Source organism: Marmota marmota, unplaced genomic scaffold (genome assembly GCF_001458135.2).
Source record: "Marmota marmota marmota unplaced genomic scaffold, marMar, whole genome shotgun sequence".
Lineage (NCBI taxonomy): Eukaryota > Metazoa > Chordata > Mammalia > Rodentia > Sciuridae > Marmota > Marmota marmota.
This window is the reverse complement of record NW_026000174.1, coordinates 16510024-16524283: the sequence shown is the minus strand read 5'-3', so window position 1 is coordinate 16524283 and position 14260 is coordinate 16510024. Positions and strand designations below refer to the sequence as shown.

The window sequence follows — 14260 nt, the reverse complement described above, 5'->3', positions numbered from 1 at the left end:
TCATTTCCACTGTAATGACAAAGTACTGAGCACACGCTCTCGAATCTGCCTGGTCTTGATCCCATAAATAATGGGATTCATCATGGGAGGGGCCAACATGCAGACATTGGCCAGAAGAATGTGGGTATGGAGAGGAACATGATGCCCAAACCTCTGGGTAATTATGGTAAAAATGCCAGGCAAGTAAAACATGGAAATGACCCCAAGGTGGGAACCACATGTGCCTAGAGCCTTTTGCCAAGCTCTTCTGGAAGGAAGGTGGAAGACTGCATAAAGGATGAGGCTGTAGGAAACTAAGATGAGCAAGGCATCTAGCACCACAGTGGAGAGGAGGACAGACAAGCCGTACCAAACATTGACACGGATATCAGCACATGCAAACTTGGCCACAGCCATGTGCTCACAGTAGGTATGCGGCAACCGATTGCTACGGCAGAAAGGCAGTCGCTTCACCAGGAACACATCCGGGAGTATCACGCAGAAGCTTCTCAAGGCCACAGCCAGGCCAATTCTTGTGATTACTGCACGGCTGAGCACTGTGCTATAGTGCAGGGGGTCACAGATGGCCACATAGCGATCAAATGCCATTGCCAACAAAATGCCTGATTCAGCAATGAAAGTTGCATGGATGAAGAAGATTTGGGTGACACAACCATCAAGGGAGATGTCCCCAGCATGAAACCAGAATATGGCCAGGGCCTTGGGCACAGTGGTCGTGGAGAGGACGAGGTCAGCTGTAGCCAACATGCAGAGGAAAAGGTACATAGGTTCATGGAGGCTGTGTTCCGTCATGACGACGAGGATGAGGAGGCTATTCCCAAGTAGGGAAACAAGGTAGGAAAGAAAGAAGGGGAGAGAGATCCATGTGTGTTGGTCTTCCAGGCCAGGGATGCCCAGCAGAATGAAGAGTGAGTGGCTGGTATCAGTGTAGTTGAAGGTTGCCATACCTACAGCAGGTCACCAGTGTGTTGGTGTGTAGGATTTGGTAGTTACTCTTCTCTCTTCCCAAAAAGCTGAATGGGATGGAAGTAGGGGAGGAGAGAACAGATCATTTTTCATTGGGAAAAGCAGTGAAAAGCCTGCTGGTCAGGGATTGCAGAGATGTGGAAGAAAATTCCTTGCCATTCTATTTGCTAGCTATGTATCTCGATAAATCACTTCTGAGCTGTGGGTCTCTCTTATATCACCTTAACTACAGTCAGGAGAGGATGAAGTAGATCAACTTTAAGACAGGTCACTCTGCTCAGAAATGCCACAGATCTTAGTCTCAAATTTTTATAAACAGTTAAGAGCTATGAAAAATGAGCACGGTAATTTTCACTTTGATTTCCAGAGTTTGATGTTTCTTAAAAGGAAAATGGTAACTGAGTTGCCTATCAGTTTAACAAGCCCCACTGAGCACCTACTGTGTGCCAGGCATGGCTGCTTGGGGGCATACTTAGAGGGAGACAGAAATTAAGCAAAATACCTATCTACATAATTTTACAATGTAGGGGAAAAGCTAAACTCGGGAAGCTATGGTAAGTTCAGGAGTCCAGAAAAGGCTTTCTAAAGGTGCTCCCTGAGTTTCACCTTGAAGAATAAGTAAAAGTTTGCTAAGAGAGGTGATGAGGGAATAACTTGAATAAAATCATAGACATGTGAAAGGGCATGGGATTTGGAGGAAAATTATAATGGCTCAAAGATAACAGCAAAGCAGACATGGTAGAAAATGACTCTGGAGAGTGAAGTAGAAACCAAATCATTGAGGACTTTGAGTACTTCTCTCATGGCTTTAGAATTTATGATAAAGTGATAAGAGAGACTGAAGGATTTGTAGTGTTAAAATAAAAGGAAAATTATGAAAACATTGAAATTTTTTCAAAATGAAATCAAGGCCATTGAGGAAGCAGGACTTACATACATCTGAAGCTGCCACCTGGAATGTGACTTTGGTCACCTTCACCTTTTAACTGTAGGCAACTGGAAGAACTAGGTTATTACATTGTCATGCACACAAAAAGATTTTCAGACTCTTGTTTTCTGGACATTCCCATTGTACATCTTCTTATTTTCCACTGGTCACTAGTCCCTGTTCTTTCTCCACATTTCCATAGACGTTTCCTACAAAGGAAGTTTTGCATCTTTTTTATTGATTTTTTTTAATAAATGAAAGCAGAATGAGTTTTGCATCTTTATAATCAGCACTGCTTGCCCCTAGAACTCCCACTTTCCCTGCCTTCTTCGAATACTAATTGAGAGCTATCTGAATCTGTACTTCCCAAATTGCAATTCCTAAGACCCCAAACAAAGTTCTTTTGTTTTTACAGTTTCTGAGTTTAACTTGATTGACAAGAGTGAGGGAATGGCATGAGGAAGTTTGGTTTCTGGTAGCTCTCTTGCAGTATGGTGTGAAGTGGATGGGGAAGGGAGGACTTCATTAAGTAGAGACACTATGCTTTAGGTGCATTATCTCTGTCACCACAGCCTGAGATAACTGTAGTCATTTTCCTATTTTACTGATAGGAGAACAAGCAGAACTGAGAGAACTTAAGAAGTACCCCCACCCAAGGTCACCCGACTTGACAAATAATGGGCCTGGAATTTGGATCCCCAGAGCAAACTTGAATCAATTCCTCTCTGCCCTACTTCTCCCTGCTCCTACTAATCAGGTGGTTGTAGCTCCCTGACTCCTGGTTTTCAAGAAGAAAAATAAAGTCATTTGTTGTTAATTTCCTCGTACTGCTTGTTCTGCCACTACAAATCTATTTATATTCATATCATCTTTTCCAAATGTTCAACATCTCTAGTAACTAGATAAATGCAAATCAAAACTACACTGAAGGGCTGGGGATATAACTCAGTAACTAGAGTGCTTGCCTCACATGCCCAAGACCCTTGGTTCAATTCCTAGCACCACACAGATTCCATCTCACTCCAGTCAGAATGGCAATCATCAAGAATACAAGCAACAATAAAAGTTGGCAAGGATGTGGGGGGAAAGGCACACGCATACATTGCTGGTGGGACTGCAAATTGGTGCAACCATTATGGAAAGCAGTATGGATATTCCTCAGAAAACTTGGAATGGAACCACAATTTGACCCAGTTATTCTACTCCTAGGTTTATACCAAAAGGACTTAAAGTTGGCATACAACAGAGATTACACGACCTGTGTAATTCTACATCATGTACAACCAGACAAATGGGAAGTTATACTCTGTTTATGTTTGTGTCCAAATGCATTCTACTGTCATGAAAATTATCTTTCCCCTCTTCCTCCTGTTTAAGGCTAAACCCATCTGTACACTGAACCCCAGCCCTGTCTTCTCTTTACTTACCTCTCCCCATTAATCCATCACTCTCTAGTAATTTCAACTTCTCCCTCTCTGGTGACTCCTGATCCTTGCCTGTAAATATATTTAAGTGTCCAGTTCCCCTTCACCTCAGTTTTATAAAAGGAGGAATCTGCTTTCTTCATCCATCTTCTTCCCTCCCTCTTAATATTCACACATTGCCATTATACTTAAAACCCCCAACATACTACTAAAACTTCCTTCTCTAAAATCATTTATTACACCACAATTACCAAATCTAACATCACTTTTCATCTTATTATTTGTAATCTCCAATTTCTGTTATAACTTCTAAATTTTATAATAGCAACCATTACATACCTGAGTATTAGACATATTTCTTATTTCTAATCCTCATGTCAAATTATGAAACTGAAATTATTACTAGCTTACAAGTGAAGAAACTAACATATATAATTTCTCCAAACAACTTATTGATAGCCAGGCTGATATCTGAATCTAAGATTCTCCAGGCCAAATCTTCCATTTGTTTTTAAAATCTTCCTTTTGTTATTCTGATTACCCTAAAATACATTTGTTGTTGTTGTTGTTTTGTTTTGGTTTTTGTTCTTTGGGTCTTGGTTTTTGATTTTTACCTCAACCCCTTCCAGTTCTACTTTTTATGCTATAACTTCTGAAAATCTAAGACACTGTAGCCTAGGAAAAATGATGTGAGCTTTAGAATCAGACCTGGGTTCAATTCCAGCTCTGCCAGCTACACATATCACTCATGGTATGGTTACCGTCACACAAATACTCATACACAAATTGCGACGAGGATTTATCCACTGACACACATTTTCACAGTTCACATGAATAGACGTTTACCATGAAACTTTACACACAAACACATTTAACCTTTCCCACGTTTGTACCCACACAAATTCACAGTCACTAATTTTCTTATCAAACTCACTCTCACCGAGATACTGTGTGACTTAACAAAAGTCATATATTTGCCTGTCTTCATTCAACATTACCACTTTCCTCTCAAGAAGTTGGTTTCCTCGGAGAAGTGGCACCTCAAGAGTCCATTCCCCTGGTAGCCTGCCTCCAGCATTACAGTCCCCTCACCTGTGCTAGAGGGGACTCCCACAAACGTGTAATTCATAGGACAGCACAACTACTTCATCAGTTCCACGTTGAATTGCCCAAGTTTGAGTCGGAGATATGATACATGAATGCTGGTTAAGACTTTATTCCTGGGATCATCAGACTGAAGCCTGGGAAGGAAATCATGCTCACCACCTGCTGTGATAAATAAAGTTTTGTTGAAACATAGCCACTTTCATTTATTTGCATATCACCTATGTCTCCTTTTGTAGGAAGTGATTGAATAAACCACATTTGAAGCCTTAAATATTACTCTGGGCCTTTACAAATTTCCTGACCTCTGAATTAGAATAACCATGTAATTATTATTTATAAGGGTGTTGAAAGGGAAGGCAATTTCCCAGGGTCACAGAAGAAAGCAGTTAAAGAAGTCTAGAAGCAGAAGTCTAGAAGCAGTAGAAGCACCAAGCTTCCATAGGAACATTTTGGTCTATCTTCTGCAACTCTGTTCTTGAAGGACAGAGAATTCTAAATATACCCTCTATACAGTGACCAAAAAGGAAGGCATTCCATCATTGTTCCCCATGTCTCTCATCAGTATTTCCCCTACCTTACCTTCTTTATCCCCATACACAGTCAGACCCCACAGTCCATGCCCAGGGACAGAAGGACCCACAGAGGCACAAAGCTATCTTGGTCAACATGCATCTCTCCTCACTCCAAAGTGTTCATCACACACAGCCTTCCATAACCACCACCTGGAGCTGTGCCCCTGACTTCATCCCAGGAAGTCCCCACAGCCAAAGGCTATGTGTAACAAACCAAGCCGGCGAAGGAACTGCAGGAGAAATCATTTTTTCTCTGAGCATCCTAGGGACCATGGACCTATCCATGTGATTTTCTTCTCCCCTAGGATCTCCCCTACTTCCCACGACTTAACTAAAAGTCCATTAACTCTTTCAAGGCATGGTTACTGGGAGCCCAAAATTTTTTTAAAAAATGCTTGAAGGGCATCCAAGAGTTTGGGAGAAATTTGTTGGGAGAGAGCTGGGGTCCTATAGGTTTTTTAAACACTTATTTGTTCATTTGCCACACATTCAACCAACATAGACTAAGTGCTAACTCCATTGACAGTACCTTAATAAAATGTTGAACAAAGTCAAGTCCATTTAAAATATGTGCATATGTGTGTATATACATATTGTTTTATCTATGGAATTAATATTTCATCCAGTGAATAGTAATGAGATATTTTCATTGATAATCCCACCAAGCTTCTTTATTCCCTGTTTTGGGGAATTTACATAATTGAGATCATTCTGTACATCTGGCATGCTCTAAGTTCCCATTTTAACGAATGTTCTGTAACCACATTGCTCCTTTAAATTTCCTAAAAACTTTTAGGAAATCATATTTATTTTTTAAATATATTTAATTGTGTGTACAATCTGATGTTATGGGATACAGACAGGTAGTAAAATGGTTACCATAGTGAAGCAAATTAACACATCCATCATCTCACACAGTTATCCTTTTTTCATTTTTGTGGCAAGAGCAGTTAAAATCTCCTTATTTAGGAGAAATTCTGTGTACAATTCTGCTACCTTTAATACAGCTCCTTTAATACAACTCCAGTTTAACACAATGTGTATGACACATGGAGTTAGTAATTTACAAATATTTCTTGAAAAAATGTACGACTACACATTCTGCATTGGAGACATACCACTACTACTCCCCTAGTGTTGCACATTTTTATAGCTTCCATTTTTCTCTATTAAAAATATTCTGGGGGCTGGGGTTGTGGCTTAGCAGTGCCCACCTAGCATATGCAAGGTCCTGGGTTCGATCCTTAGCACTACATAAAAATAAATAAATAAAATAAAGGCATTGTGTCCAACTACATCTAAAAACATTTTTTAAAAAAATGTTATGAATATGTTTACATACAAACTTTTATATGAACTCTGAATTATTATAGCAATGTTTCCATGTGGCATATTTTGTTGCCAATGGAAATTTTTTTCATATTTTGATAATTATTTATAGATCTTTTTTGCAAGCAATTTAATGTTTTCTATTAAAAACACATTCTGTGCCAGGCACTTTTCAAGTAAAGAAGGCTAGTACCTTTGTGGAATTTATGATCTGGTAAGAAAAAGAAAGTCAAGAAAAATGAAAAGCAAAATCCTCTGGTTGAATATTTTTGTCCATTAATATTGTGATGCAATTCACAACCCATGAAAGTTCTTGATATGTTTTAAATATATTAAATCATTGTGGAATATTTCCTAGGCTTTGTTCCAAACTAATGCTTGCTCAATTTTCTGTAGAAGGAATTGCTCTTTTGAGACTCATATTATCTATCTTCTTCTACTCCTCAATGCTGGCTGCAGTCCTTCTAAATTCCCTCAGACTTATACAAGACTTTGGCTCTGATACATAAACACGTCAGTGTCCATGTAGAAAACTTATTTTTCACTTTGTACTTTTTTCCCCAGACTTACTGAGTTATAATTGACAAAAAAATTATATATATTTGAAATGTACAACTGGATGTTTTGATGTGTGTGTGTTATAAAATAATTCCCATAAGCTAATTAAAATATCCAGCATCTTAACATAATTACCTTTACTTCCTTAGCAAATTTCCAATATGCAATAGTACTTTAACTACAGTCATTTTGCTGTAGATTAGATCTCCAGAATTTATTCATCTTGCTTAACTGAAACTTTGTAACCAATAGACAACATCTGCCCCTTCTCCCCCTCACTCTACCTCTGGCAACCACCATTCTACTCTCTGCTTTTATGAAATTGACTATTTTAGATCCCATTTATAAATATGTGTCATAGAGTATTTTTCTTCCTTCATCTGGCTTCTTTTACTTAGTGTGATGTCCTCCAGGTTCATCCATTTTTTTTAAGAGAGAGAGAGAGAGAATTTTAATATTTATTTTTCAGTTTTCAGCGGACACAACATCTTTGTTTGTATGTGGTGCTGAGGATCGAACCCTGGCAGCACGCACACCAGGCGAGTGCGCTACCGCTTGAGCCACATCCCCAGCCCTCATCCATGTTTTTGCAAATATCAGACTGAATAATACTTTCTTGTGTGTGTCTGTGTGTGTATATTAATCAGAACTGATTGGTTAGAAACTCACACAGATTTGTGACAATAAACTTTTAAACATACTCGTATCTGTTCTCACCTATTCTTCCTTTTTTATTAGGGAAACAATAAAAGGATATCACATTTTCAGAATCTGTGTCAATCATATTTTCTTTCCATTCATCTTCACCCGGTGCTCTTGCTTCCATTTCCTCCTTAGTTCCAAATGCATTTCCCTTCACTCCACATCTTTTCTCTACTTCCAAATTCACTAATTCAAATATGTTGCTGTTTAGTCACACTTACTTGCCCAAGTACATGCTTACTATCCCTATTTTTTAATCTCACTAAGATTATTAATCTACAAATCTAAACCACCAGTTCACTCTGTGTTTTACGTTCTCAAGTTTAGACTCCACACTCTTAATTATAATTATTTTCTTTTAAAGTGTGTTAACATTCTCTAAATCTTCTATTGTCTCTGGTCAACCCAATGTTATCCTGAACCAAATCAACCTCCACATTTGTGTAGTCACATGGAGATCAAAATGATTGCCAACCTAGACTATCAACAGAGCGCGGCAAGCTTACACGTCTGCTAACATCAGCTCACTCTCCCACCTCGTTAAAAATTCAAATATTCCTCCTCTTCAAACTTCTGACTCTGATTCCAGCACCTACTTGTTTACTTTTAGCAAAAAATGTTATATATTAAATCAGAATTGACTGGTTAGAAACTCACACAGATTCATGTCACTAAATTTAAAAACATACTCTCATCTGCTCTCACTCATTCCTCCTTCTTCCTTATTGGGGAAATAAGAAGAAAAAAGAGCAAAAAATTGCAGTGTCTACCAAATTTACCTATAATTGTTCTGGTGAGAGAACATTGAAATGGCAAATAAACATCTGAGTGATGCTCAACAGTACAGCAATTAAAGAATAGCAAATGAGATACCATTATATACCCATTAGAACAATTGAAATCCAAAACACTGACAGCCACGAATGCTGATGAGAATGTGAAGCAACAGAAATCGGTTGCTGGTGGGAATGTTGAATAAAACAGTCATGTAGGAACACAATTTGCAGTTCCTTACAAAATTAAATATAATCTTACTATAGGATCAGGCAATTATGTTCCTCAGTACTGTATTTACCAAAATGAATTGAAAACTTATGTCGGCACAGAAAACTGCACACAGATATTTAGATAAGCTTTATTCATGATTGAAGATGTGTTTCAACAGATTAATGGATGAAACTCTAGAACCTGAATACAATGGAATATTATTCGACAATAATAAGAAGTGAATACTCAAGCATGAAAAGGCATGGAGAAATTTTAAATGCATACTGCTAAGTGAAAGAAATTCAGAGATTATGTGCTGGGGAGTGATAATGACCAAATTATATTGTTATATTGTAGGTATGTACAAACATGTAACAACAAATCCCCTCAATATGCACAACTATAATGCACCAATAAAAACAGGGAAAAAATTCAGAGATTATCAGATTTGGTTAAAAAAAATCAGTTTTAAAGCACTAACCAATAGAAACATACACAGTCACATTCCTATTCAACTAAACAGTATAAAACATGTCAAAAGTGCGGTGTTTAGCTTCTCCAGAGCAAAAAATTACAAGAATTACAACAAACTGACAAATATTAATTACTATGACAAATTTTAACCCTTCTTCCTATCATTGCTGAATGATTAGTATTTATATGGAAAATTTGAAGAGTATAACTAATAAGCTTGTTATGCTTATTTCTGAATTCATACTACAAGAGGAAATGTTTTTAATTGCATGACGTTTTTAATTGCATGACATATGTTAGAAAAAAGTTTATATCATCTATGCAGAAAGATGCAATCATATGAAAGTTCTAAAAAATTGGGCAGTATAATCAATTTCAAAATTATGTCTCAGTTGTCTAATTATTGGTCATTCTGACAGGTAACAGACAGACATGAGCAATGGAACATGGAGTTAAGGGGACAAATCTACAAATTGAGTCTACTATGCTGACCCCCACCCCTGCCATATACTTTATTTTAAAATACAATTTGCCTGCAGCCCTGTCTGACTGAAGTCAATAGGACATGTTACATTTTACATTCCTCAACAAACAACATGTTATCTTCAGGAGAAAGGCAGGCACAGATGGGTTCTTTACTGCCCACAAGAATAGATAATGCTGATATTGGTGGTGGGGGTGGGGAACTCCCTTACACAGACCAGATTCCAGAACTCAGGGAGATATGATAATGAGAAGCAAGCCCCCTAACCATAATATCTATAAAAGCATATTCCAACTAGAACCGGTCAGTATGGACCAAGGTGATCCAGAGTTATCTTGGATCTTTGGCATGTCATTAAAACCTCCCCTCCATGGAGTGAGACCATGTGCAGTGGGGATTTCTGTTGCAATCCTGCTGTCAGTCAGAAGTCAAGCGGTGATCCCAGGTGGGATTTCCTGTAAACTTCCCTAGGACCCTCAAAAATGCAGGAGGGCAGGAGAGAGTGCTGTCCCTCTCCTGAGAGGACCCATTCTCTCCTTTGAAGGTTTTCTCCTTTCCCCTTTTTTGCTGTTTCTTCTAACAAACTCATGAGTGACATGTCCACTCTGAGTGACATGACTAAATCTTTACACCTTGAACACAGAACCAGTAACCAAGGAAAATCATGGTAGCTTGAGCTGTAATGACTTTTATGTTTTCCTTACATTGCTTATGTTTATCAACATTTTGTCTTGAAAGATTAAATATAAAAAGTATGCCATAAAAAGCTATAAGAAAATCTGTTAGAATCAAATTTTAGATTGAAGAATATATTCTAAGATTAAAACAATAAAACCCAGAGGAAAATGGATTTGAAAACATTTATTTCTTTAGGTTAAACAAAAACCAACAACCAAGTAAAACCAAAAAAATAAAAAAGAAAGAAAGAAAAATTAAAATTTAAACAACCCAAGAAAATAACTTCCCAAAGATATTACTATTTCTTGAAGTTATATATCCTTTCTGAGCCTCAGATTTTATGTCTATAAAATGAGAATACTGTAATAGAAACAATGAGTCTAATATAAAGATTAAAATTACAGCTGGACATGGTGGCACACGCCTGTAATCCCAACAGGCAGAGGATAGAGGATTGTGAGTTCAAAGCCAGCCTCAGCTGAGGCACTTAGCAACTCAGAGAGACCCTGTCTCTAAATAAAATACAAATAAAAGGACTGGGGATGTGGCGCAGTGGTTAAGCGCCCCTGGGTTCAATCCCAGGTACCCCCCAAAAAATACATAAGGCATGTAACAGGCTTTACACAGTTCAAATAAATATGATCAAATAAATGTGTGGCACACACCTGCTATTATAGCCACTGGGAGACTGACCAGAGCATCACAAGTTCAAGGCCAGCCTTGGCAACTGAGGCCCTGACCCAATATTTTAAATTTTAAAAGGGGTACGGGGCAGGATATACCTCAGTGATAAAGTTCAGTCCTACTAGTGCAGGGGAAAATAAAAAGAGAATGCATATGAAAAAAATAAAGATTTTAGGTGAGTGCTAGGAATGTACTGAGATGTCTCAGCACTTGACAAAGCTCTAGATGAAAAACTTATTGTTTATCTAAACAAGACTTTTAATATTACATAATATACATAATATTACATAATCCATTCCCAAATTTGAGCTGAACATTTCAGGGTTAGGCATGACTACTAGAAAGCAACCCCCCATCCCCAAACAATGAGTCATCGGTATCCAGTAAACCCATAGGCACTATTTTCAGACTGATGACAAAGACAAGTCTCAGAGTCCCTGTAAGTTGCTTCAAAGACCCAAAACCCAATGAATTGTTTTTCCCAGTGAGTCATTTCTTAGTCTTTTATTTACTCCTACCAAAATATATCTCATAGAAAGCTATTCTGAGAAATTAATCTCTCCCATCCTCAAAGTCATTTCTGATTTGGAAACAACACATAAACCACTTGATCTCATATCTGTTTTGTCTTGACCCCATAAATGATGGGATTCAGCATAGGTGGAGCAAGCATGCTGACACTGGCTAGCAGAATATGGATATGTAGTGGAATGTGGTGTCCAAAGCGCTGAGTGAGAACTGAGAAGATCCCAGGCCCATAAAAAAGGACAATGACACAGACATGGGAGCCACATGTGTTGAGAGCTTTGTGGCGAGCATCTTGAGAAGGGACATGGAAGACAGCAAAGAGGATCAGAACATAGGATATAAGAATAAGGATCATATCTAGGATCACTGTTGACATTAAGACAAAAAAGCCATACCAGATGTTTACTCGAATGTCATTACAAGCATATTTGGCCAAGCCAATGTGTTCACAGAATGTATGTGGGAGGATGTTATTTCTGCAAAAAGTTAGCCTTTTTAGAAGAAATACTATGGGGAAGATTGTACAATGTGCTCTCAAGAAAACAGCCACACCAATTTTTCCAATTAGGGAGTGAGTAGAGTATCATAGTGTATCTCAAAGGGTAACATATTGCAATGTAGCGGTCAAATGCCATCATCAACAAGATGCCTGACTCAGAAATGAAGAAAGTATGCTGGAAGTACAGCTGGACAATGCATCCATTAAGAGAAATTTCCCTATTATTATACCAGAAAATGGCCAATGCTTTAGGTTCTGTGGTAGTAGCAAAGGCAATGTCAATTCCAGCCAGCATACAGAGGAAAAGATACATAGGTTCATGGAGGTTGCTCTTTGTCAGAATAATGAAGATGAGCAGACCATTTCCAAGGAGAGCAAAGACATAGGAGATGCACAGGGGAATAGAAAACCACATATGTAGGTCTTCTCTGCCTGGAATGCCCAGCAGATAGAAGACTGCATGGTTGACACCAGTATGGTTGAAGCCAGCCATTCCTGAGGCAGGCTGATGTGGACTCTATCTGGATTTTAACCTAAGAAAGACAAAAACACAGATGGTAAGTAATTTTGGAGTTTTCTAGTTAAAGATATCAAGTTGAATGCCTCCACTAACACCATCTCCTCATAATACCCCATTAAAGTGTCAGTAAAAGAACAACACATTCATGAATATAGAGAGCAGAAGAAATGGCAGCACCATTTTGAAAGCAAATGAATGAGAATTGACTAAGTAAATAAAGAATCAATTAATGTAAACATAAATACCCATCTATAAAAGTCTTGATGTAACTTTACTAATAAATCAGAAAATTAAAGTTACTGTGTGTCTAAATGTGTATGTGTGATGAGAAAGCTGTGGTATGGGTAAGAAAGCTACATTTTTGAGTTCCATATAAGAAAGTTGGTGAATGACATACAAAAATGATTACAAACATATATAAATCAAAAAATAACAGTAAAAACATACTATTTTCCCCATGGAAGTAAATACTAAAGAAAAACCCGTAAGCGTTAAAATGGTTATTTCTAAGGAGCAAAAATTGGAGGTGGAATGGGGTAGGGTAAGCCTTATAAAATGTCTAGAATTTTTTTAAATATGCTTATGCATTATATTCACAAAAATAAAATTTCTTAGTGAAGTGCTTATCTCTTCTCCTAAAACAAAGATGTGAGCCATAACTATAAGTTCTCTTTTCTCTCTCCCTCATTTTAATTTTTGGAAACAGTCACTTCTTGCCTTGGCCACTGGATTTTCCCCTTGGAGAACATAGGGTGGTTTAACTGAATTGACTCCTCTCTTTTTAGAGGAGTGTCTAGGAAAGTTGGCATTGAAGTTGGCATAAGATTTTTAAAATCCTCTGATAAATACCTTCTATTATGAACAATTAACCCAAATTTTGGTCATTGTTCTCTTCTACCATCTGTTCATAGGACTCCAGCAAAAATCCTGGTGCTCCCAGGATTCTAAATGTGTTTCCTTGCCCTGGGCCTGGGAGGAGTACCAATTTCTAGCCCTGCTTGCCCCTGTTCCTAGAATCTCACCTTATAGATGACCAAATCAGTCATCAGACTCGGACCAAGTCTTTTAAAGCAGAAATGGAATCAGTGAGTGTGGGAAGCTTAGTTGAAGATCAGATTTTGCAGAGTGATTATCTTCAAGAGTTCTCGGGAGGTCACTTTTATTCCAGGGCATCAGTTCCCTGGGGTTCAGACTCTACCAATTTACCCACAGCCCATACGGGCCAAGTCATTATGTCTGCTTCCTACCACATTTTTCTCCTGACACTTGTTCTCTAGTACCTCCCTGGTTATTTTATCTCCATCCTCAAATTTTATATGTACAAATGGGTGGCTTTCCATCCTAGAGGTTCTTACTCCCAACAAAATAATCTTTCCCTATGCGTCTTTTAAGAAGAGTTAGACCTACTTAAATCTATACTCCATTAGTTAAAATCCATGTGCACTCATTCCCAGAGACTCAATACTCTCTGGGTTGGGGCTTTAAATACTGATTATTTAATAAACACCTCAACTTGAAGAAACATTGCAGTAGAGAGAAGCCAAACTTGATCATGGTTCTAGAAGTTCCATTACTCTCTATTTCAAAGATGATTTTATTGGGAAATCTAGGTGCTTTCCTACTGATTAAGAATGTATATGCCATTTGCTATCCCTGTATAATTTTACATTTTAATATTGTTTTTTTTTTCTTTCTTTGAATCAGAATCTTCCAAATAATGTTTCCACCAGCCCAAAACAACATAAAAATTAGAAAGACCAAAGTGTTATTCATAAACTTAAATGTATTTAAAGGATTGTCCTTTAAGATTATGTACTTTC

The 14260-nt window shown here is 37.8% G+C and overlaps 2 protein-coding genes across 2 annotated transcripts; both read right to left on the bottom strand.

The window, feature by feature from the left end:
* On the bottom strand, window positions 1-945 carry LOC107135578 (olfactory receptor 52B4-like). The gene has a single exon (XM_015477535.2). The coding sequence runs from the start codon at window positions 943-945 to the stop codon at window positions 1-3; it is 945 nt and encodes a 314-aa protein (XP_015333021.2).
* A 10561-nt stretch (window positions 946-11506) lies between these two features.
* Window positions 11507-12413, bottom strand: LOC107160550 (olfactory receptor 52B4-like). Its single transcript, XM_015507227.1, is given in 2 exon segments — window positions 11507-11998; window positions 12000-12413. Coding segments are annotated over 2 exon segments (906 nt in total).
* Between the last annotated feature and the right edge of the window lie 1847 nt (window positions 12414-14260).

Coding starts and splice junctions, on each gene's coding strand:
- LOC107135578 (XM_015477535.2), bottom strand. CDS start 945: ATGGCAACCTTCAACTACACTGATACCAGCCACTCACTCTTCATTCTG.